Source organism: Carica papaya, chromosome 2, assembly GCF_054855325.1.
Source record: "Carica papaya isolate Zhongbai chromosome 2, ASM5485532v1, whole genome shotgun sequence".
In the NCBI taxonomy this organism is placed as follows: Eukaryota; Viridiplantae; Streptophyta; class Magnoliopsida; order Brassicales; family Caricaceae; genus Carica; species Carica papaya.
Window position 1 is genome coordinate 9,113,189 of NC_142310.1, and position 24,702 is coordinate 9,137,890.

The 24,702-nt window shown below is 35.0% G+C and overlaps 2 protein-coding genes across 6 annotated transcripts; both read left to right on the forward strand.

The window, feature by feature from the left end:
- The first annotated feature begins 5,368 nt into the window (after nt 1-5,368).
- LOC110823977 (appr-1-p processing enzyme family protein) lies at nt 5,369-13,578 on the forward strand. Of its 2 annotated transcripts, none has more exons than XM_022054484.2 (16): nt 5,369-5,518; nt 5,610-5,674; nt 5,742-6,189; nt 6,869-6,946; nt 7,302-7,357; nt 8,387-8,506; nt 8,610-8,680; nt 9,667-9,760; nt 10,172-10,375; nt 10,783-11,034; nt 11,385-11,493; nt 11,693-11,760; nt 12,389-12,458; nt 12,532-12,606; nt 12,706-12,797; nt 13,177-13,578. In XM_022054484.2, the coding sequence occupies exons 3-16, from the start codon at nt 5,869-5,871 to the stop codon at nt 13,250-13,252; spliced, it is 1,686 nt and encodes a 561-aa protein (XP_021910176.2). In that variant the 5' UTR covers nt 5,369-5,518; nt 5,610-5,674; nt 5,742-5,868; the 3' UTR covers nt 13,253-13,578. The 2 variants fall into 2 exon arrangements, with proteins under 2 accessions (XP_021910176.2, XP_088069335.1); XM_088213209.1 differs by having other exon boundaries at nt 5,610-5,663.
- Nucleotides 13,579-15,824: 2,246 nt separating this feature from the next.
- Nucleotides 15,825-24,543, forward strand: LOC110824073 (uvrB/uvrC motif-containing protein). Of its 4 annotated transcripts, none has more exons than XM_022054601.2 (9): nt 15,825-15,949; nt 16,113-16,503; nt 16,594-16,653; nt 16,824-16,918; nt 17,075-17,247; nt 23,391-23,503; nt 23,811-23,856; nt 24,025-24,065; nt 24,147-24,543. In XM_022054601.2, the coding sequence occupies exons 2-9, from the start codon at nt 16,183-16,185 to the stop codon at nt 24,300-24,302; spliced, it is 1,005 nt and encodes a 334-aa protein (XP_021910293.2). In that variant the 5' UTR covers nt 15,825-15,949; nt 16,113-16,182; the 3' UTR covers nt 24,303-24,543. The 4 variants fall into 4 exon arrangements, with proteins under 4 accessions (XP_021910293.2, XP_021910294.2, XP_021910295.2 ...); XM_022054602.2 differs by having other exon boundaries at nt 15,870-15,949; nt 16,028-16,503; XM_022054603.2 differs by lacking the exon at nt 16,594-16,653 and having other exon boundaries at nt 15,885-16,503.
- Nucleotides 24,544-24,702: the final 159 nt, after the last annotated feature.

Consider the following 24,702-nt stretch of genomic DNA (forward strand, 5'->3'; position numbering starts at 1 on the left):
GAGTATGTACTGAGCTCGAACACATACAGCTGTTGTCTAATCTCAGGACAGAGACTCCATTCGAACTTTCTTGTCTTCCTGCCTTCATCCATCATGCTCTCAGGAGAATACTAGCCCAACTTAGGAACTTTTGAGCATATTTTGATACAGTCATGTCACCCTGGAGTAAGTGTGCAAACTCTATTTCTTTCATATATCAGAGATGATTTAGAATGTACTCTGCATTAAAGGCCGTCAAGAATTATTCCCAAGTGACTGGAACAGACAGGGTGGCCTACTTGAGCTGCTACCAGCAGCCTGCCTCCCCCAACAACATGTAGGTAGCAAGTATGACTCTCTGTTTGGGAATCACTCCAAGAGTCATGAAGGCCTTCTCTATCTCAGCCAACCAGTACTTGGCCTCTTCAAATGAGGATGCCCCTATAAAAGTAAATGGGTTTAATCTTTTATACCTCTCAATGTAGTCTAGGTCCATCATGGGAGGAACCGAGTCCCATGGGAGAGGGACTGGATTGTGTTGAGGATGGATTGGGTGGCCCTGTGGTGGCACTGAATGATATGGTGGAGGCACCAGATTGTACTGTGGTGGTGCTGGTTGATGCCGTTAGGGCGCCGAGCTATACTGTGGTGGTGCCGAGTGGTACTGTGGCTGGGGTACCAGATCATACTGTGGTGGTGTTGGGTGGTACTGTGGAGGAGCAAGGTCATATCAGAATGACTTAGGATCCTCTCGTTGTAGGGGTGGCTCAACCTGTGGCAGCGGGGGAGGGTCAGGTAACTCCCTCCTTTCCTCCCGGGCCTGCTGGGTAGCGATGAGTCTTTCCAGCATTTTAAATAGCCGATCAACATCCTCTCGAAATGAACCATCCCTGGCTGCTCAGTTTAGTGGGGATTTTCCTCTCCTCATCTATCTGTACCTGTATTTCATAAAGAATAGTTGAGTGATGATTCATTATTTTTTGTGTTTTCTAAGGATTTTGTATAAGGAATGATTCTGAAGAACGCGGCTCTAATACCAATTATAACGGTCTGTGAACTCCAAATGAGATAAATTATAAATTTAGTGCGAAAGCGAAATAAATAATTAGAGTTTACATTCCTTACACAATAATTTATATTAACCAATAGGGTTACAGGAATGACCATTCTAAAAGAATAACGAAAAATTAAAGAAATAAAAAGAAAATAAATAATTAGGTATCCTACTTGCAACCCTCTTGTGGATCGGACTCTAGATCTTGGTACTCTTAATCTGAAATTGTTAATGAAAGAATGAGCTACACTAACTCAGTAAGAATATCACGCTACTCACCGACATAGAAATGAAGACTGGTAGAAATCATATAAATAACTAATGGTGCTCTTAATTTAAGTAAATTCGTTTATCATAAATAAAATCATTTACCGCATATTTACCATAGTGAGATTTTTTAAAAAAATCAAGTTATAAAGTCAATAACATAAACAATATCAAAATCTTATATTCAATCAGTCATAACAACAACTTTCTCCTTTATCAACCTACTAGTATTCATGGGAGTCCATAGGGATGTCCCCACTACGCGTGAACCTTTATTCAATATTTTTCAGATAACAAGCCGTCCCCATACTCTGTCTGGTATGAGCACTAAAAGATACCATCTCTCAATACTCCGTCTGGTATGAGGATGAAACGAACTGTCCTCATACCCCGTCCAGTATGAGTGCTAAATTACCAACCTTCGATACCCCGTCTGGTATGAGGTAACGTTCACGACAGGGTTCCCTATGTACCCAGTCCGTCCACCATCTCCTAGAATATCCAGTAAGGTTTTCATTCATCCATCCACTTAATCAAATAATTTTCTATTTACCTTTAATTTCTAGTTTGCTAATTTAACCGTAATCACATAAAACAAGTAATACATGAATCAAGAAAACACAATCGCATCATCATATCAATTCCATTATATTATCATGCATTCGAAAACTGTAAAATTAGGCAATCAGTTAAACATAGCAAACAGTAATAAGTAACTGGTTCTGGTTCCATTAGTGATCTGTAATTAATTACGAATATTTTCTAAGTTTCACAAAATAGAATATTATTTAAAATTAAACTTCAATTCCATAACATGGAATAAGGTGAGGGATTCTTACTCAAATTGGTGTCCGAATGCTAAGTTTTTTACTGCACCTACAGGCGATCCCCAAATTTTCTGAATTTTTCTTTGGGGATTAAAATACGCTTCAAGTACTTAAAAATACCCCCAAAACTCAGAATCAGTGTTAGAAATCTTTTTTGGCCAATTCTAGAATTCTAGCACGGCGACTCTGCTGTGCTTCGGTGATGGCATCTACGTTTGCGGTGGCGGTTTGCCTTGGGTGGCTGTTTTCGACCGTTTTTGGCCAATTTGGGTCGGTTTTGTAGCAATCCCTGCGAGAAAACACGTTAAGGGGCCTCGGTTGGCCAAAAAAAGTCAAAAAATCGAAGCTTACTGGCAGTGGGGTTCTCTAGTGTGGCGGCTCCGCCGACTCACCTTCGCGGTTGGGTGTTTTGCTTCGGTCAACCTATAGAAAAAAGAATGGTGATTACGGTGGTAAAAAAAATTACACGAAACGGGAATCGGGAAGGGCCTCATTAGAGGCAATTTTTCATTTTTCCGTGGTGGTGTCGCCAGGCTTTACCAGTGGTTTTCGGCTCATTCGTCAGTTTTTTTGCTCCGATTTGGCCATGGGGGTATTCAAAATTAAATTTTGAGCGAATGGAAATTTTTTTACCTCTTTTGGCTGTCGAAGGCGGCTCCAGCACGGCGGCATGCGATAGTCGACTCCCTTCCCAATGATTGGCTTTCTTATCTGGCCGGGGGGGAGGAGGGGTCTGGCGATTAGGGTTAGAGTTTGGTGTGAAGAGGATTATTTATATCCATCTCCTTTTAATTTGGACCGTCCATCGCGTTTAAATAAGAAGTAAATCTGGATCGTTCATCACGATTTGATCTGAATCATCCGATTACATTTAAATAGGAAGTATATCTGGACCATTCATCGCGTTTAATCATGACCGTCCGATCACGTCTGAAGAGAGAACAGATTCGGACCGTCCGTGCGCGTATAAACAAATCCGGACAGTTCGATTGTGGGTGCGCAGATCGCCAACGTGGCCTCCCACGTGGCACCGCGTCAGCGTGCCTTGCCACGCGGCACACTTCGGTTCGTCGAGACTGCTGACTGCGCGTCCTACGTAGTATAATTTTTTAAAATTATATTTTGACCCCTCAGTTTCCGATTTGTTTTTAAAAATACCCCTAAACCCAAATTTTTACCCTTTTTTTTCAAAATTATTTTAAATTTCATCCTCTATTTAATTTTCTTTATTTTTACATTAAATAAAAATTCAAAAACTAAAAAATTATATTTATACATTAATTTTAATTATATTAAAATTAATTAAGAGTATTACAAAGATCATACCTCCTAATGAGTATACGTCCTTTTTTTATATGGATATGGATGATTGGCTTATCACCAACCTAAGGAATCCTTGGCATTGATGTCATAGCTTCAGTGACTGGAGGATTGTGTTCAAAATCACCTGCTGATCTCTTGGCATCAAAGGAATCATCTCGTCTTTGCGAGCGAGCCTTGGAATATTGATGAGATGAAACACATTATTTTTTGGATGGTGGACTACAGCTTTCAGGCTACTCCCGTGGTTGCTGTGCTCAGTAACTACGGTTACAGGAAGAATGAGACACTTGTCAGCTGGTGTGCTCCCCCTAGGACTGGGTTAAGATCAATACTGATGGTGCTTATCGGGCCGACATTAATTTGGCTTGTGCTGGTGGCCTGGGTCGGGACACGAATGGTACTTGATTGAGGGGCTTTAGTAGAAATATTAGGACTTGTTCTATCCTACATGTCAAGCTATGGGGTGCCCTAGATGGTTTGGATATGGCTTAGAGTATGAGTGAGCGCAAAGTCATTCTTGAGATGGACAACTTACTTGTGGTTCAAGTTCTAAATAGAGTTATCAGCCATGAGCCTATTCAGATTAATGCTTGCTCCAATCTTATCCATGCTATCAGAATCCGTATGGCTAGGAGTTGAATAGAGCAGATTCAACATGTTTACAGATAGGAGAACCAGTGTGCTGATCTCCTGGTCAACCATGTCTTCTCTGCCCCTCTTGGGCTTCACTTCCACTGCCATCCTCTCATTAATTTGGCTCAGCTTACTAGGAATGATCTCATCAGTGTCTCTTAGTCTAGAATGTGTATTGTTTAGACTTTACCGTATTTTTCTCTCTTTTTTATATATAAAAAATGATAAAACATAAATAAGAACTACCTCAGAACAAGAGAAGAGAAAGAATAAGAGAAAAAGAAAAGAGAGAAATTGAGCCTCAAGATAAAGAAAAATTTCCCCCATGTTAGTAAACAACTTTTCCCCGAATCAAAGTGAGAAAATGAAAAAGAAAATTAAAGGAAAGAAACATCCCTCAAGAGAAAAATTATCCATAGAATAGAATATGAGAAATTAGGAAAATAAAGAGAGAAAAGAATTTCCCTCGGGATAAAATTTCTGCAAGCAAGGATTTATTGATTAACTAATTTTATTTAATAATTTTATTTATCAACTTAAATCTAATAATTTACATACATTTAATTTAATATTTATTTATGTAGTTTTATAATTTAAATAAATTATTAGAAAAATATTATAATAATTTATTATTAAGAAAAAAAACGTTATTATAATAAATTTATATAAAATTTATATTTAACACATAAATTTAACGATATGAAATTATATTTTGAAAAATAAAAAAAAAAATTATTTAATGTTAAAAAATAATTTCTTTATATTTCCTGAAACCTGATGAGCTCTACGTGGTTATGGTGGATAAAACGTGATGGCATTTCAAAATGTACGTGTGAGAGTTATTTTTTTTAACTTATTTTGAAATAGAGTTGAAAAATAGTGCTATTTTCTTTATCTAATTTTTTTGTTGGAAAAATCTGAAAATATTTTCATATTATTAAAAGAATTTGCTGCTTTTAATACATAAAAATTGGACCTATCATGTTACAAAATAATAAAATAAAGTTCATAACTAACATAATTTAATTAATTTATTATATATATTTTTAATTTGGGTCTTGAAATTTCATAAACTGTATTTTGATTTGGCCTCCTACTCGATGTATCCCAAAATCAAAGAGCCCAACCCATAAGTTTTCGATTCAAGTTTCTTTTTTTTTTTTTTTCAATTTGGGTCGTGGGTGGGCCACAGGGCCACAAATAGAAATTTGTAAAAATATGGGGTTGATTTGTGAATATAAATAAAGCGCCCGCTAAAGACAAAACAAATAAAATTCCAAATTTTCAATTAAATCCGATTCTGGCCGAATGAGCTCTGCAAGCTCATCGACCCTGCAAGCATAGTTGTTCGTACCCGGCAAAAAAAAAAAAAAAATAAAAGAGAAAAAGGAAATACTAAAAATTTATCTCGCCATGATCAAAACCTCAATTGCAGGTATCTTTCCGTATTCTCTAAATTTTGAATTCAAACTTTCTTCAAATTCGGTTCGGTTCGTTATTTTTGTTATTTTCCTGGAAAATTGCAGGCTAGGGTACGGAACACGGACTTGCGTATATTTTGATTGCTAATGGAACCGCAGGTGAAGCAAAGGTATCATGATTATATCTATTTGTTTACTTTAGAGTGAATCCTTTAATTAGTTTGATCCTGAATTCAGGTACTAGATTAGGCGTTTGAGGGTTCATTATTTGGCTTGAGATTGAATTCGAGTTTCGCCGATATTAATTTTGTCGCACAAGGACGAAGAATTGAGGAAACTGGAATTCTAATTGACAGTTGAAACAATGTATAGCCCTGTGTCCACGGCCACTACCACCCGGGGTGGGGAACCAACTGAAAGTGGGGATTCGGTTGTGACTATAGATCAAGTTCCTCGGTGGAGTGATGCCGAGCAGAGATTATCTTTGGAATATGGGAATGAAGATCCTTCATTTTCTAATTCATATTTTCCCGATCCTTTAGCATCTGCTTCGAGCACCGAAAGTAGTATTAATGGGATGGTCTCGAGATTTCCTGTTGATCATGAAATAAACTCGAAGATATATCTATGGAGAGGACAACCTTGGAATCTTGAGGTAGATGCTGTTGTGAATTCTACAAATGAGGTGAGCACTATGTTATACATGCTTTCTTGCTTAGCTCCGTTTGAGGTCTAAGATTCATGAAGACAAAAGAGTTGTATAGCTTTTCTATGGAATTATTTCGACTTAAAAGCATTTTATCTTCCATTCTTGTCAGATTTTGTGAACTGCGATCTTTTCTTTCTGACTGTTGCCTGTAATCATGATCTTGTAAAATTGTACTTGGCTTCTTATAACTTTAATTCTTTGATATGGCCATCCCCAGTACTGAGCAGATTTTGGAAAATTGATGCTCGGTCAAGGCCTGATAGGTAGCTAAGGTAAAATTATTTGCATAAAAAGCCATTTGACTTACCACTCAGATTTAGGAGGGGGTTCAGGCCAGCTTTTAATCTTATACGTGTTTCTTGCATCACTATTCTTTACTTGCTGGTGAGAATCTCTGCTTGAAATTATGCTGTCTTGCCCCTTGGAACTTAAAGATGCTCTTACTCTTCTGGGAAATCCAAATTTGTGATAATTGATTCAAGTCAAACTTGCCTATGATATGATGCATGGGGTAGTAAATAGATGATATTTCTGATATTATCCATCAGCATATGATGCATGCGATAGTAAATAGGTGATATTTCCAATATTATGATGCATGTGATAGTAAATAGGTGACATTTCTGATATTTGTCTTTTGATGGATGGGGAACAGAACTTGGATGAAGCACACAGCAGCCCTGGTTTGCATGCAGCCGCTGGGCCTGGTCTTGTGGAAGAATGTGCAACACTGGTAAATGCTTGTCCACCTCTTTTTTTTTTTCCCTTTTCCGGTTTCACTTAAAAAAAAACCCTTTAGATATGCAATGTCCAAAATGAGCATGGACGACTCTATGCACCAAAGAAGGGTTTTCTTGGCAATATATGTAGTTAAAGTCTCCACATGTTTCACAAAGTGAGTATATATAATGTGAATTGCACTTCCATGCCATAAGATCTTGACCCATATAAGTGTATATGCACGTGCAGATATCAAAACAGAATTTTTTTTTTGAACATTTCCTTTTGATTATTTTGCAGTTCTTATGGCTAAGAATTTTTTGAGAAAATCAAGAGAAGATAACTTCAGATGTCTTTCTTTCTCACAGGGTGGATGTCGAACTGGGATGGCAAAGGTGACTAATGCATATGATCTTCCTGCTAGGTGGGTATATTTGGACAGAATGAGGATGAAGAACCTTTAAGTTTTTGAGTTTCTGATCAGAAGCTCATTCTTTATCCTTTTGTATTCCATTAACGTGCCTAGTGATCTGAGTTCTTGCTTATGGCCTGTTCATCATAAGACTACTGGCGGACCACAACTCAGAGGCTGGGAAAGGAGGAGCCATGGGCTGCCTGCCTCTCTCCCCCCCTCCATAACTACCATGTTTCAACTCCTCTTCAGTTTTTTTATTTACTGTTATAACCCTCCATTTCAACCTCCCTTCACATTTATTCTTAATATTTATATACAACATAGCTCTTTTCAATTTTTTATTATTTTTACATATAATTAATCATTAAGTAGTTAGTGTAATTTTTCTTAATCTTTTTCAATAATATAATTTGCATATATAAATTGTATAATTTTGTGTATAAATAAAACAGATAAATAAAAACAAATAACATCAATAAAATATATAATAGTAACTAAAACTAATAATAATAATAACAAAGATTTAGCCTACCATCGGAGCTTTCCCCTGACATTCCACACAGTCTTTGTACAATAAGTTATAGTTGCCTCTCCTCCCTCCCCATCCTTCCCACCCCCAACAAAATAAAAATTTCTGGTTCCACCACTGATAAGATCATAATGAAAAATGTCCTGCATGCAATATAGTTGTTACAACCATTTGACATGTCTTATATTCTTCTTAGTCAAGTTTTAGTAATTAAGGACTGAGGAGGAGCATTGTATCCTTGGCCATGGGACTATAGAACATTTGTTTTCTGAGTCCGTTCAGGGAGGTATAAGTTATATATAAAGGTGGATCCTGTTTTAACAAGCATCTTAATATAAACTACCGAAGTATAGATCTTTTTGCCGTACAATTGAGCAAAAGATGGGTTTCATGGTAGTGAGGTTTTTTTTTCTCCATTTCAGTTATTTCTCTTGTAGATTATGTATAATTATGTTTGCAATTCTGATTTTGCATAATTTGCTGGTCTAAAGAGTGAGTGACTTTTTTAGGAGAGTTATCCATACTGTTGGACCCAAGTACGCTGTCAAATATCATACTGCTGCAGAGAATGCTTTGAGTCACTGCTACAGATCGTGCTTGGAACTTCTGATTGAGAATGGTCTTAAGAGGTTGTTTGTTAGCAGATGCTAATTTCTTTTGTTCTTTTAGTTTTCTTATCTAGCATCGTTCTCCTTTTCTGGATCTTATTTTGGCTCGACGTGCATATTGCAGCATTGCGATGGGTTGTATATACACAGAGGCCAAGAACTATCCACGTGAACCAGCTGCTCATGTAGCTATACGTGAGAAATTTTTGCACTCCACAGTTATTTAATAAATTCTATCTGTGTTCCTGTGACTGGTGAGATTATATGAGAAGATTTTGGCATGCTGCATAAGTTGATTTCAACCATCTTGTTTTTTGAAAATTTTGAATAGCTTAAATACAATACTTAATTAAGAACAAAATTTGGAGGTCTAGAATCTTAATAATCAAATCAATAACTCAATATGTATGATGATCATATAACTAGTCCACATACTAAATAAGTAATGGTACTCTTTTATAGGTACTAGAGTAAAATCAAAAAAATATTTTTTAAGTCTATCTAAGAAATCTATTAAATAGAAAACTAAGTTAATTAATTGAATAACCTATTCTAGTGTAGGATAACTAAATAGGAAGATTAATGAACTCACACTAATAATAATAAGCTTATAAATAGTGCTTCCTAACTAAGATAAGTGCCTTAATAATACATGTATATCAAAATTATATAAATATTTCTTAGTAATGAAATTTGTTCAGTTCAATATCTTATTGTTCTGCATCAGCTACAGTTGCTGAAGATGAGTACAACAAACGAAAGTATTCTAGATCTTCTCTTATCAAGAAAAATAAACTTGATATTTTAGAACTGCATCATCTCGGGGACCTCAAACTGGCATATGTCCATTTGAATTTATATCTCTTCCTCTAATGCTAGAAGAAATACGAGCTATAACTTTGGAATAGAAAAAGTTGTTGTTATTATGTGATGTTATGGATTTTTCATTTTTACGTGAGTTCTTTAGAAAATTAAGTTGTGATTTTCTCATGAAATGGAAAGAGCTGGTATTTGTTACATGGCATTTTTCAAATGCACCAGTTTATAAAATTTTTGTAATGTTTTCTTGATCTATTTTCTTTGTGAAAATGTTTTTGCAATGCGATAAAAATGTCTGAAGCTTTATCACTATGCTTTGATAGTACAATCTTCCCATTCATCTTTTGTTTCCCTTCCTTCAGGGACCGTTCGTCGATTTTTGGAGAAACAAAAAGATAAAATAACTGCTGTTGTCTTCTGTACAACTACATCCTCTGATACCGAGATATATAAAAGGTCAAGATACTATTTATTTCTAATGTTAACTTCACTCCAGTCGCTCATATTTTCAGCTGCTTGAATCACCTGTAGCAATTCCGACATTGTATTGTCTGGTATCAGCAAGCTCATAAAAGGATTTCCGTGCTGAGATTTAAGTTTACCATAGTTCTTTTTCTTTTAATGACTTTTTTTGCGCTCAGCTATTATATAAAAAAAAAATGGTCATCAGTCTGAATAATAGAATAAAATGTCAAGGTTGTGAGGGTGACATTTGAAACCATGTGCATGTATTTCATTAATCTAATACAGCAGGTGATAATGTTATTTCCTTTATTTTACTCTGGATATGCAAAATGATCTGTACTGTTGCCAGTTCTCTTCGAGAATTCTGTATACTTTAGGCATGATCTAAACTTCTAAATGTAGATTGCTTCCGCTCTACTTTCCTCGAGACAAACATGAGGAGGAGGTGGCCATTTCAAAGCTCCCTGCTGATGTTGGGGATGAGAATGGCGAGACAATTATTGATGAACGTAAAATCAGAATAAAGCCATTGCCTAAAAAGACTGCTTCAAGACCCCCACAAGCCCCAGCTGAACTTCCTACTGGTGATGTTGGTTTGGTGCGAAGGTCAGTACAAGCATTATTCTGTCCTTTCAGTCGAGTTTTCCAGTAGTTCAATAATCTCTATGTGCTTCATTTGAATATATACGTGCCTGCATACAGATCCTTGTTTATTTTGTTATATTTTTTGCTAGAAGATTTGATTAGTTTCATAATCTCTGCGGTAGATATCACTTTTGGGAAAAATGCTGTCATAAGCTTCTCTTTATGCATAGTTATCTGGCATGTCGATTTCCTATGTTCTATTTTTCTATGTCAAAAACTGTAAATTGGGTTTTTGCATCTCTATTCTCTTTCATCAGTTTTACGTTCATAATGACAGAATTATTACTGGTGTAAATTTTTTTTTGAAAGAAATTACTGGTGTAATTTTAAAATAGGATTGACACTGGTGGATGTATAAAATCCTACAGGAACTCTCATTATTTGGATTCCTATTTGGATCCTGCCTTCATGTCTTTGATTAAAGATCCAGATCAGAGACGTAAGGAACAATGGGAAAAAACTGCTCAAGCACAAAGTGGATGGAATTGCGCTAAAATGCTTGGATTTGGTGACCTTGGTGGACCTCCTTTATCAGCTGCTGAGGAGTACTCACTTCATTCCAGATACCTTGCTAAAGCAAATTCTCTTAATCTTTCTGAAATTGCAGAGATGAAGATAGTGTAAGCATTTATGAAGTTTCTGATTAAATTTAGTTGCCTTTCAAAATTGGTATATTAGGTTCCTGTCTTTTTCTTTCATGAATCATGATATGGTTCCATAATTTTTTTTCCTGCCAGCTGGGAAATCAAATTCTTGCAGCTGTAATGATTGCACATGATTAAACCATTATTCAGGCTGTATAATATCTTGTTCTTTTATGATGTTTTCCATTGATTTGTCGGGTTTGTAAAGACACCAAGCAAACTCATTTTTGTTATTCCATGATACCACTCTTTAGTTCATTTGAATATGGATCAGTAGTCCTTGGTTGGATAAAAGCAATGAGTGTGTTCTCTTGTTTTTGTTCCAGTTACCGTGGTGGTGTAGACAGTGAGGGCCGTCCTGTGATGGTGGTTGTGGGTGCACATTTTTTGCTGCGATGTCTTGATTTGGAGCGCTTCGTGCTTTATGTGGTAAAGGTATGCAGGCTACAGCTGTCTTTATTTTGAAATTCATCTTTGCTTCTGATACTGTCACTTCTATGCAGTTTGGAGTTGGATTGTAGTTTCTAGGTTATTTTGTTCTCGCTTGTGCTGTAAAATTAGTACTCATTTGGTCTTCAATGATTCATATACATACCCGTTGGTCTAAGTCATTGCCTCGATCTTTAACTTTCAGGAATTTGAGCCATTGATACAGAAGTCTTATTCTATTGTATACTTTCACTCTGCAGCATCCTTACAGCTGTAAGTATTATATGTTTTATTTGAAGACTGCATCAAAGAATCACTTCTAGAGAATGCATAGGGAGTTAGCCTTGATGTATCTTGTGTTAACAAATTCATAAGGAATTTCTTTAACAGCTGAATCATAGGGAAGTATTATATGCATAAGGAGTTTCAAGCCATCTTTAGGATGATAAATGTATCTGGGCAACATATTGATTAGAGTCTAGGCAGGGAAGTAGGAATTGCAGAAAAAGTTGATATTTTGGCAACTTCCAGTGACATATAGTTTCTCTTTGAAGAAATTCCTATTTTTAAGTTGAGAATATTTTATTTTTGCCTAGATCTGCAAGCTTCTTAAACAGCTGAATCATAGGGTTCTTTCAGTTTTCCCACCATAGTTGTACATCTACATGTCTTCTGATGTTTAGATGGTACTTGCATCATTTAAAGGAACTTCCTGACTGTGAAACAAAGAGATCAATATCCTGTAGATATGCAAATTCTTTTTCCTTTTTCGGGGAATTTTGACTTCAGAGATTGAAATGGTTTGGATTTTTAATGACTGTTTTAACTTGCATTTGACAGTCTTGTTTAAGGTTAATGCTTCCTACACTAAATTTATATGCACCTGTTCATGGAATAACAGCCAGCCTGACTTGGGATGGATGAGAAGGTTACAACAAATACTTGGTCGGAAACATCAGCGTAACCTGCATGTACGTTATTATTCCGTGTTTAATTATAATAAAACATTACAATCTTCGTTATCATCTTATTTGCTCTGTACAGTCAATATATGTTCTTCATCCAACTTTCCACTTGAAGGCAACAATTTTTGCTCTCCAATTATTTGTAGACAATGTGGTAAGTTGGAAACTATTTCTCTTTGATTAATGGCTGGTACCTGAATTGGTGTTCAAAGTTTACTGGTTCTTTTTCTTTCTGTTGGAAATTTTCCTCTAGGTCTGGAAGAAAGTTGTATATGTTGATCGGCTTCTTCAGCTGTTCAAATATGTTCCACGTGAGCAGTTGACCATCCCTGATTTTGTGTTTCAGTTGAGTTTTCTAGTTCTTTTTCCCTCAAAGTACTTTTATCTTAATCAATCGACAATTTTTTCCTCTATGCATTATCATAAATGGAACTAGCACTCTTGTTTGTTTTGGAAATTTAAGAGAATAAATCCATTGGAAATGATTTATCTATTCAGCAACCATCATATCTGCCGATTGCCATTACCCGCCATAGTTGTTGGTAAGTTCCAAAGAAGGATATTTTTAACTGAAGAATGGTTCCCACCAACAAACTATTCAGTTCTCATAATTGAACCATTGGCATTTTACGTGCCATCATGGCCATTTTCATAATTAAGAATGACAACATTGGAAAAAGAAATGGATGGTCTCTAATGCTTTTAACTATTGTTCCAAGCGCAGGCATGATTTGGAGGTGAACGGAGGCAAGGGTCTGATCGTGGACCCGAGAACAAAATATGTGTATCATCGACCGTAGGGCTTGCATGCAGAGGTTCATCAAGTCATTGGGTGGTTCCACAATTTGTTATTCTTTTATTGTCTGTAGTAGGTGGTGGTAATTGCGTTCGGCCCTCAATCATGTACAAATAGGGCCATATTTTTTTGTCCTTGTTGGCATGGATGGATTTGTGTCTCAAGATATGAAGGAATAGTGATTTTTGTTTCTATTTTTGTATCATGTCACATAATTTGTCAATAATTTCTTGATTGAAGATTTGTTGAAGAGTGGTCGTGGGCTTTGTAAGATATATATATAGTCAGATATTTTATGTAATAAAGTTTGTATCCCTTTTTATATGGTTACATGAATGCCAATCGAAGTTTTCCTGTATTTGACATTAGTGGATTAATGATCCGTTGAGAGTCTACTATTCAACTTTGGTAAGGTAGGAAAAAAGAAAAAAGAGTTCTATGGAGTTATGGGGAATGCATTCAAGTTAAAAGTGCTGAGTTTTTTTTTTTTTTTTTTTTTTACACAATTTTTTGTTACTTCTTTTAAGTGTTAGTGGTCACCTTATTTGCATATCAATGATTATAGTGTTTAATTATTATCTATTATCTTAATACGTTATCATGTGTTTTGACAAGATTATACATAACTGTTTATTGTCACTTGCTGAATGTCAATCTAACATTGGAAATGGTGATAACCATTTACAATAAGGGTTACCATTTTTACGTAGTCATCCGGTGGTAAATTTTAGTGAATAATAGTAACAAATGATAGTTAAGATATTAAGAGAAGTAACAAATAAATATCAGAGATAGTACTAATTGATAGTAGTAACAAATGATCATAATATTGTTACATGTGGTAAAAAAGACGGTTACGATGATAGTTAAATGTGGCAAAAAAAATATAATTAATGATAACAAAATATAATATGATATGATATAAGAGGTTCAAAGATTAATTTTTTTTTTTAATAAAGATTAAAATAATTTTTTTTTATATTGTACTATGAATCTCAAAAGATATAAAAAAATTTTCTTCAAATTATACATATAATTTTTTATAGAATTTTAGATATATATTTATAATATCAAATATATAGAAATATACGTACTCATTTTAAATTATCTTATCCTGCTATGATTGGAAATTATGTTTTATGTATTCATATAATTGAATCTTTAATTTTATAAAATATTATAAAAAGAAGTGTTTCTTGACTTGTACCAATTTTAAAAAATGGATGCATTTTGAATTATTAATGTATTTCAAGGTATTTCAAGATATTTCAGATATTATTACTTGACTTATGATTCTAAATCAGTTTGAGATAGAATAAATCTCAAATTTATATACAAAAAAAAAATATCTGATTATATAAATATTTATAATTAATTTTTTCTATATAATTCTAATCGAGAGAGTTTTATAGATAAGTGTTATAAGATTTTGTGTATTGGAATCATAGTTATGAACTTGAATCCATTAATATCGAATTTTTTTTTTTCCAAATTAAATCCCTTAATATATGAAAGAGCAAAGAAGTGCTTCCATTATTATGGATGAAAAGTTTTTGTATCTTAATGCATGTATTTAACTCATTCAAAAATATTAGAGTGGAATCCCTTTTTTTTTGGAAATATTAGTCGAAGCAACAATAAAAATAATTTTAATAAAATATTTTTTCAAAATTTATTAAGAGAAAATTCACTAATTGACTAAAAGATAAATAACTCAATTTATTTACATACAGATCATGAATATTTGAAATCTATATTATGTAAGTATACTTTTTTTTTTTTTTTTGCTAATTCAAATTAAAAAGTGATAGAAAATCGGTTTATTTCTAATATTACATTTACGGTTAACATATTTCTCATAATTAGAAATTCAAACTTCATATCAAGTTTACAATCAATATTACTACTGTCATCAATATCATACTATCTGCATGTTAATAATATATGTCAGTTACAATCCTCAATTTCTTGAACCTAAGTCTAAAGTATTTATTCCCATAATCAAAATCTTTTCCCACCTTTGTTTCCTAAATCTCTTGCTCAGAAATCCTAGCTCCCTCTCCCTGAAATTCTCCAATTGCATTCGAACATCATAAAAACCTCAAATTTTGAATAGAAGAAACTGATTCCTTTTCTCCAATTTGTCTCCAAACTTCTTCCAATCCCAGTTCCTCTCTGCATTTAGCAAGAGAAAAAAAAAAAAAAAAAAAGAGGTGGGAGGAAATGAGAAAAACAGTAATGTTTAAATATAATAGAGTGAGTATCTTAATAAATTACAAAAAAATCAACTTTTTTTATATTGTGATTTTAAAATGTAAATAAAACAAATCTGTTTCTATATAATATCAATATATAGGATCAAAAGATGCACATACATATATATATATATATATATATATATATATGAATATAAATAAAAATAGGAAATGAAAAAAAATATGTTTTTGTTAGCTCCGAGGTTAAGGGAAGATCCAATAAAAGCCTCGTCGTAAGGTGGGCCAGGCCTTTTCAGGTCAAAGCCCAGAAACCGTAGCTCCAATAAAAGGATTCCACGTGGCAAAAAGCCGACTACGATACAAAGTGCATTGCATGTGATTACACCACCCAACTCATAAGGGGAAGTCTCATCTCCTCCCGTCTCACCCTTATAATAACAGAAAAACACTCTTAATTTTTTAGACCAGATATTCTCTTCTTCCCGGTGAGTACTCCGATGAACTTAACCGACATAGATAGTTTCGTTCGTCTCTTTTCATTGTAACTATTAGATGCTTGGCAGGTTTTTGTGTTATTTCAAGGTTGGAATCTTTGTTAGTCGATGGAAAAGCTCTTTAGGTGTATTTTCTCATATAGTTGATGTACAGATTGCTGAATAGGAAGGAAGAAGGAGGAGAATAATTTGTAGTGTAAGTGAAAAACTTTTGCCTGGCAAAAATGGCGCAAAGTCTGTCATTAAGCGCGGTAACGATCTCCGGAGATGGCAGCGGGGCTCATGGGTCTTCGTGGAGGAGGCATTTCAAACTGAAGAAGAAAACGCATATACTTTCTGGGTTTGATGGTCAATGTTTCTCGCACCAATGTTTTTCTGTAAGAGGTCATCCCAATTTATTAAGAGGAAGAAATTTGAGGGTTGAAGCTGGATGGCTGTTTAAAGGAGGTGAGGAGCGTTTGTGTGCAAGTTCAGAGCGTAGTGAGAGTGCTAATGAGGATATATTGATTTTCTTCTTCCAGCTGGACCTGGCCACTCGAGTACAGGTGACGCAAAGTGGATGCTTTTGAGATATTTCACAAATTTATTTTGCGCTCACAAACTTTTCCTTTTCTCCCTTGTGTTATGAACTGCAGTGTGCTCTAAATTTAGAACAGTATGAAATTGCTCAACAACTGAGAAACAAGCTTACCGAGGTTCATATTAATACTATCTCTGACGCTAAATAGTTGTTAAGTTCTTCTGCTTCAGTTTTTTATATCTTTCTTCCCTTCCAAAAATGGTATTGTCTAGTTTTTATATGATTGAAATTGATCTACGAAAAGCTGAATGATCACATAATGATTATAAGGGTTCTGCTTGAAAGGTTGAAGCAGAGATCATCAAGCAGCAAGAAGCTAAACGAGGATCATCTTCTAAGAGTGAAGCTCAAGATAAAGCTATAAGCATCATACGTCTGCGGTTAGTGATTATATGGGTTGATTCTATAGAAGATTGTGTTTACTTTTTTCACTTTACTGACTGAAATTCATAAAAGAGGGTGGCAATGTATTCTGATTCCCTTTCTGTTCCTTGTGTCTGCTGGGGAATTTCCTTTTTCCACTTATTTCCCTGCAGTGCAGACCTTCAGAATGCTATTGAAAGTGAGGATTATGCTTTGGCGGCTAAATTAAGAGATGAAATTTCTGAACTGGAGACAGAGTCTTTAGCTGCATCTGCAAAAGCCCTTGCATATGAAAATGCACAATATGCGTTTCGCTTGGGACAGAAAGTGAGGCATAAAATTTTCGGTATGTTGTCGACGTACCTTTCATTGCATGGATGAGTTTATTTTATCAGACATGAATTGTGTCTATGAGTGTTCGTTTTGCATCTCATTTAAGCATGTTTCTTCATCTTGGAAGATTGTATCAGACATGAACAGTCTTCGTTCATGAAACAATGAAACAGTCTCTGGGAAGAGTGAGCAAAGCTAAATTGGAACTTTAAGTAAAGAATGTTATTCAAAAAGATATAGATACCCATATGTGCGTGGAAGAAAATAATCACGGGCAGAGAGAATTATCAGGGGTGTGGAAGTTGGAAGATTGGTTCGGGCCTTCGTTAGTTTTTGGTCGAATAAATGGTGCAAAGATGAAACTCTTGGACAACATTGTCCATCAAAGTTCTCCCTAGCTCCAAATAGAGAAGCAACATTAGTGGAAGCTTTCTCCATTGGAGCAAATAATGATGCTTCAGAGGTGGAAGTGATTGGAAACATTTCATTTCTAGTGTTTCTCCAAACAACAAAGGTGAAAGGAATGGATGAGCCATTTCAAAAAGTCGGTTAGAAAGAGTCTTTTTTGGTAAAATCCTACTATCTCTACCTGGCCGAGAATGCAAAAATCGAGGCGGATTTCCCATGTAAATTGATGGAAAATCAATGCTTCACCTAGTGTGACTTTTTTGGCATGGGAAGCAACAAGGGTTTTATGTTAACTTTGAATAATTTCATTAAAAGAGAAATATTTTTGGTGAACAGGTGCTACTTATGCTACTTATTTAAGAATGACACAGAGACCTTAAACCATCTTCTTCTATGATGCCCTTTCGCTTCTCATCATGGTCTATGGCATATAGGTTACGGGGTTTAATTGGGTAATGGCTTGTTGCATTAGAGAAGAGATTTGAGTTTAAAGATGTATCCATGGGGACAAGTGCTTCATGAAGAACTTAAGCCTTATCCTTTGCTCATGAGCCTTATCCTTTGGCTACTACCTAATGAGTTATTTGTAATGAAAGAAAAAGGAGTGTTTTTGAGGACTTAGAATTTTTTTTTTTTGGATGGACTCAAGGATGCTTGGTTTCAAACCCTAGGTTTTTTTTTTTACAAAGTTATCCCCTTTATTCTTTTGCAGACTTAGAAGACTTGATAAGTGTTTTGATATATCTGTAAAGAGTTATACATAGGGTGCAAACCTTGGTGCGTTTATGTATGTTAGAATATTATAAAATATTTTCTATACATAATAATATGATTATCTTTCTAAATATGTAAGTATAATTAAGAAGAAAATAATTAAGATAATTTATATTGGTTATCATATATGAATCCGTGTACATGTATATATATCTCTACTTTCATTTCAATAACAATACTACAAGTATTCAGTATTTTTCTTCCCTATCCTTTTATATGGTATCAGAGTTTGGGTTAGGATTAGGATTTTAGGGGTCAAATCACATCAGACCAAAAAAAGGGTTGAACAACCCATTTCCGGCGTCGGAAGAAGACAACCACCGATATCCAGCCAGTTCGGAGTGCGGCCAGTACGGTGGTGTATGCGGGAGAAGCTGAGGAAGCGGTTCTCGCGGCGGGATTGCTGGAGGAGAGCATTCTCATGCGTGTTGGGTTCCTGTTCGAGGATAGAAGCAACAGAGGAGTTAGGTCGATTAGTTCTGTGCACGAAACCAGAAGGCCGAAGAGGGAAAAGGTGTGGCGGAGTAGATCGCGCGATAGCAAGCGACTCTCCCCTCTCCAGCGCAATTTGGGGCGTTTATGCGAGCGTCGTTCCGAATTAGAGCTAGCATTGAAGTTCTGTGGTATTTTCGGCCGAAAGGAAGTTGTTTGGTGGTTTCAGGCAGCAGCGCGTGCAGCGACACAGGTCCTCTAGTGGTTGACAGTAAGGTCCTGGTAGGGTTATTAATATTCATGCGTGAAGAGACACTTTGTTTTATCAGATTTTCTAATATATTTGCAGTGTTTTCCGGATATTTTTGACTGTTGTGATTTATGTATTCTGAGTGGCATTTTTTTTGTAATTCTTGAATTGAAATTGATAATAATATTGTCTGCTATTACTGCCGTGAATAAGAGTATATAAAGCGGTACTGTAAGAAATTGTAAAATCACAATGGGATGACACAGATCGCTAATATTGTCGTTGCTACTGTTAGTTCATCTTTTGAGAGAACTGTTATGGTTTCAGCTAATGAATATGCTAAATTCACTCGGTATCAAGAATTTTTGAATAAATTTTCTGTTCTTACTAAATTAGAGAAAAAATATTTTCTCTCTTCCACAAGCAAATGGCTAATTGATTCTGGTATTACAGATCACATGACAAATAATCTTAATATTTTTTCTAGTTTTTGACCACACAAAGTACATTTTTCTGTAACAATTGCTGATGGGTCGACATATAACATTGCGGGTTCGAGGACCACAAAACAAATGTTATCTATTACTCTGTCATCTGTATTAAGTTTACCTAAATTTGTCTTCAATCTGATTTCTGTGAGTAAGCTTACCAAAGATTTGAATTGTTGTATTCATTTTTTCCTGATCTTATGACGAATCAGATTATTGGTAAAGAAATATATTAGATGGTCTTTACATTCTTGATACTTGGGTACCTCGATCAGTTGTGTGCTCTAGTATAATCTCTTTATTCGAAACATATTGTCAGTTGAGACATCCATCTCTACCTGTGTTGAAGAAGTTATGTCCTCAGTTTCATGATGTATTCTCACTGGATTGTGAGTCATGTCGGTTTGCAAAATATCACCGTAGTCCATCAGGTCCAAGGGTCAATAGATGAACTGAATCTATTTGAGTTAGTTCATTTTGATGTTTGGAGCTCCTGCCTTGTTCCGTTCGAAATTGGGTTCAAGTATTTCGTTACCTTTGTAGATGATTTTTCTCGTATGACTTAGATATGTTTTATGACATATCGTTGGAAAGTATTTTCTCACTTTTATGTTTTATGTGCTGAAGTCAAGACACAATTCAATGTTTCTGTGCATGTATTGAGAAGTGATAATGCTAAGAAATTTATATCAGATTCATTTCAGAACTATATAACTCAACACGGGATTCTTCACCAATTCTTGTGTGTTGATACATCATCTCAAAATGGGGTCGCCGAGAGGAAAAACAAACATTTATTTGAGACAACTCGAGCTTTCTTGTTCCAAACACAAGTTTTTAAGCAATTCTAAGCTGATGCCGTTTCTACAGCTTGTTTCTTGATTAATTGTATGTCATCTACATTGCTTAATGGGAATGTTCCTTACAGTCTCCTTTTTCCAAACAAGTTTTTATTTCTGGTGCAACCTAAAGATATTTGGTAACTCCTGCTATGTTCGAGATGTGCGACCTACTGTGACAAAATTACACCCAAAGGTCTTAAAGTGTGTATTTTTTGAATATTCTTGCCTCCAGAAAGGATACAAGTGTCACTCTTTAGATCTCAATAAATACTTGGTATCAACTGATGTGGTTTTTTCAAAAAATATATCGTTTTTCTCCTCATCGTCCAAGTTTACAAGTCTGGAGGCGGACAACGAGTGACTCATTTATAGGTTCACACTAGGTGCCTTTGCTGAGTAGGCAGATAAAAGTACTCCTCCAGATTATGTGCCTCTAGTTCTACCTGAGCAAGTTGATGATATTGTTCGTGTGCCTCTAACCCAAGTACCACCACCAATTGTTCATGTTATTTCTAGAAGACAACAAACTAATTATACATGTCCTAGACCAGATTCGTCGTTATTTGATTTTACTGCACAGGACCTTGATCTTCCCATTAGTTTTCGTAAAGGTAAACATCATTGCACCATTCTTACGCTAATTTACTTTATTGCTAATTTTATATCATATGATCATCTGTCTCCTTTGTCTAGTACTTTAATTGTTTTTATAAATTCAACCTCTATACTCAAAACAGGTAAGGAGATTCTAAATCACCCTGCTTGGCGTAATGCTATGCTTGAGGAGATAAATGCTATTGATGATAATTATACTTAGAATCTGATAGATTTACCCAAAGAAAAAAAGATCATAGGATGCAATAGGTATTTACAATCAAAGTGAATCCAGATGGCTCTATGTCAAGACTTAAAACTCGACCGGTAGTGAAAGGTTATACTCAGACTTATGGGGTGGATTATTTTGATACATTCTCTCCAGTTGTTAAATTTATCTCTATTCGTTTATTCATATCTATTGCAACCTCCCGAGATTGGTCCTTACACCAATTGGATATTAAAAATGTATCTTTTCATGGTGATCTCTTAAAAGAAGTGTATATGAAGCAACCTCCTGGATTTATTGCTCATGGGGAGTACGGAAAAGTCTGTCATTTAAAAAAATCTTTGTATGGTCTGAAACAGAGTTCTCATGCATGGTTTGGCAAGTTTAATTATGTAATATGTGAGTTCAGATTGAAGAGGAGAAAGTATGATCATTCAATCTTATATAGACAATCAACAGCTGATATTGTACTTGTTGTTGTTTCTGTTAATGATATTGTTGTTACAGGAGATGACCATGCAGGAATATCCTTTGTCAAATCATTCTTGCATACAAAATTCAATACCAAAAACTTGAAACAGTTAAAATACTTTTTGGGGGTTGAAGTAACAAGAAGTAAGGAAGTGATTCTGTTATCTCAGAAAAAGTATATACTTGATATACTTGCAAAAATAGGAAAGCTGGGAGGTAAGCCATGCAGTACACCAATGATAACAAATGTACATCTTACAAAAGATGATGGTGATTCCCTTGATGAACCAGTGAAATATAGGTGACTTGTTGGGAAATTGAATTATATTACTGTGACTCGTACAGATATTGCATATTCTGTCAGTGTTGTTAATCAGTTTATGTCGGCAGATACAGTCAAACATTGGGAGACTTTGGAATAGATTTTGTGCTATTTAAAAGATGTTCCGGGACTCGGCATAGTATTCAGAAATCATGAGCATACTCACATTAAATGTTTTACAGATACTAATTGGGTTGGATCTAAGATTAGGAGGTCTACTACGGACTATTGTGTTTTTATTGGTGGAAATCTCGTATCATGGAAAAGTAAAAAGCAAACAGTTATATCCCGCACAAGTACAGAGTCCGAATATAGAGTTGTGGCCCAGTCTATATGCGAAAACTTATGAATACATCATCTGTTAGATGAAGCGGGTTTGAAACCCACATTTCCTGCAAAACTATGGTGCGATAATCAATATGTCCTTCATATTGCCTCAAATTATATGTATCATGAGAGAAACAAATATATTGAGGTTGATTGCCACTTCATTCGAGAGAAGATTCAAGAAAACTTTATATTTACTGGTTATGTGAAGACATGAGAACAACTTGGTGATATATTCACAAAGTTTCTTAATGGAACACGAATTGAATATCTTCGGAACAATATGGGCATAACTAATATTTATGCTCCAAGTTGGGGGAAGTGTTAGAATATTATAAAATATTTTCTATACATAATAATATAATTATCTTTTTAAATATGTAAGCGAAATTAGAAAGAAAATAATTAAAGTAATTTATGTTAGTTACCATAAATGAATCCGTATACATGTATATATATTCCTACTTTCAATAACAATACAAGAAATATTTAGTATTTTTCTTCTCTAACCCTTTATGATATATAATACTATTTTTATTTATAACCATTCTTCTTCTTCTTTATGTAACATGGGAAGAAGATGACTACTCCTGTATTTTGTGTTTGAAATTTGATTTTTGTATATTTACTAAGTTTGCAAAAGGGTTTCTAATACCTGGGTTCATATATATTAAGTTCCCTACATTGACCTTTAAGCGCTACCTCCTTCTCCTTCCTAGCTAAAAGAAAATAAATAGCATGAAAAACAATTAGAATGTCCAGAAGTCTTATATGTTTGCTTATTATCTGCAGCCGCGAGTTGACTTCCTTCTCTCCCCTGCCCCCTTGTGCTTCCAAGCTCAAAGGAAAGGAGTGAGACAAATAACATTTATGATATGCAGAATCTTGTTTGATTTTGTTACCTTCAATGCATATGACTATACCAGACAGTCTTCATTTTCTTTTCCTTTTCCGAAAATTTGCAGCAAAGTTAGGACTTGTTTAGTTAATGAAAGTACAGTTTGATTATATGCTTTTAGGCTATCGAGCTGTCATTTGTGGGATGGATCCAGTGTGCAATGAATCAAGTTCATGGATGGAGATTGCACAGGTTGAGAAATTGGCTCGAGGTTCCAATCAGCCATTTTATCAGGTTTTACTCCCTTATTGCTAGTTCTGTCTTTTCCAGCATGAGTCCATTGGAAGTTTGGGCATTATTCAATTTTTTTCTGCGTACAAATGAAAATACCACCAAGGTATAAGAACAGTTTGACATTTTTGGGACATGACTACTATACTAAACTGCACAGGACTTGCAGCTGTTCCATCCTTTTGCTCCATTTACATAGCTACTTTGAAAATTGTCTTCTCTCAACTTATTTGCACATTTTTAAAGTACATTTTGATAAAGTAAATATCCTTGTAGATAATTCTCTGATTAAGTTCTCCTTGCTTTTCAGGTTTTGGTTGATGTACATGCTGACCCCAATTTACTAGTGGCATATGGTATGTTATTGCTGCTCCTTGAAAAGAAAAATCTAGTCCCTTAATGCTAGTAGTCACCTTGCCTGTGTGGTGATTCATATATGTATTCTACTCTGGTGCCATCACTTTCTGTTTCCTCCCTCAAAGTAGTTTTCTTAAGCCATTAGCAATATCTTATGTTTGTTGCAGTTCCCGAAGACAATCTGTTAGCTCCTGAGGAAGCAGATAAGGTGTGTCGAATTGTGACCGGAAAACATGAAAGATGATTATGGCTATTTCATTTATAATGTGCTATCTTTGTTTCCATGCAGGAAAGGTTTGATCATCCATATATTTCCTTCTTATTTTATGGTATGGACACAGCCGGAGATTTCATCCCTGTAAAGCAACTGCGCGACAAGTTCAATCGACCTCGGCATGAAGTTCTCATTGATGCACAAGATGAAGAAACTGGGAGTGATGAGTAAACCAGAAATCCATACTTCCTCCTCTCTGCTTTGCTGGAAGTTTTAAGACGGGAAGAGAAGTCAAACTCCTTTATATTTTTTACCAGTATTTGCTGAAGATGTCATCCCATGTTTCGAATGTTGTACATAATCTATGGCTTCAAAACCTCGTCCAGTTTTTCCTTTTAGATAACTAAACTCCGCTGGCATGTACATAATATAAATCATTTAGATGTAATATAATACATCCATATGACTTTTAGATGGCTCTTTTATTTATATACATGGAATTAATTATATATTAATAATATATATTATCAATATTAATAGAATTTGAAATTATTTGATATAAGGAACAACCTCAAAAGATTTTGAAATCATCTATTTCTATTATAAAGGACTTTAGTGCATTGAAGGTTTT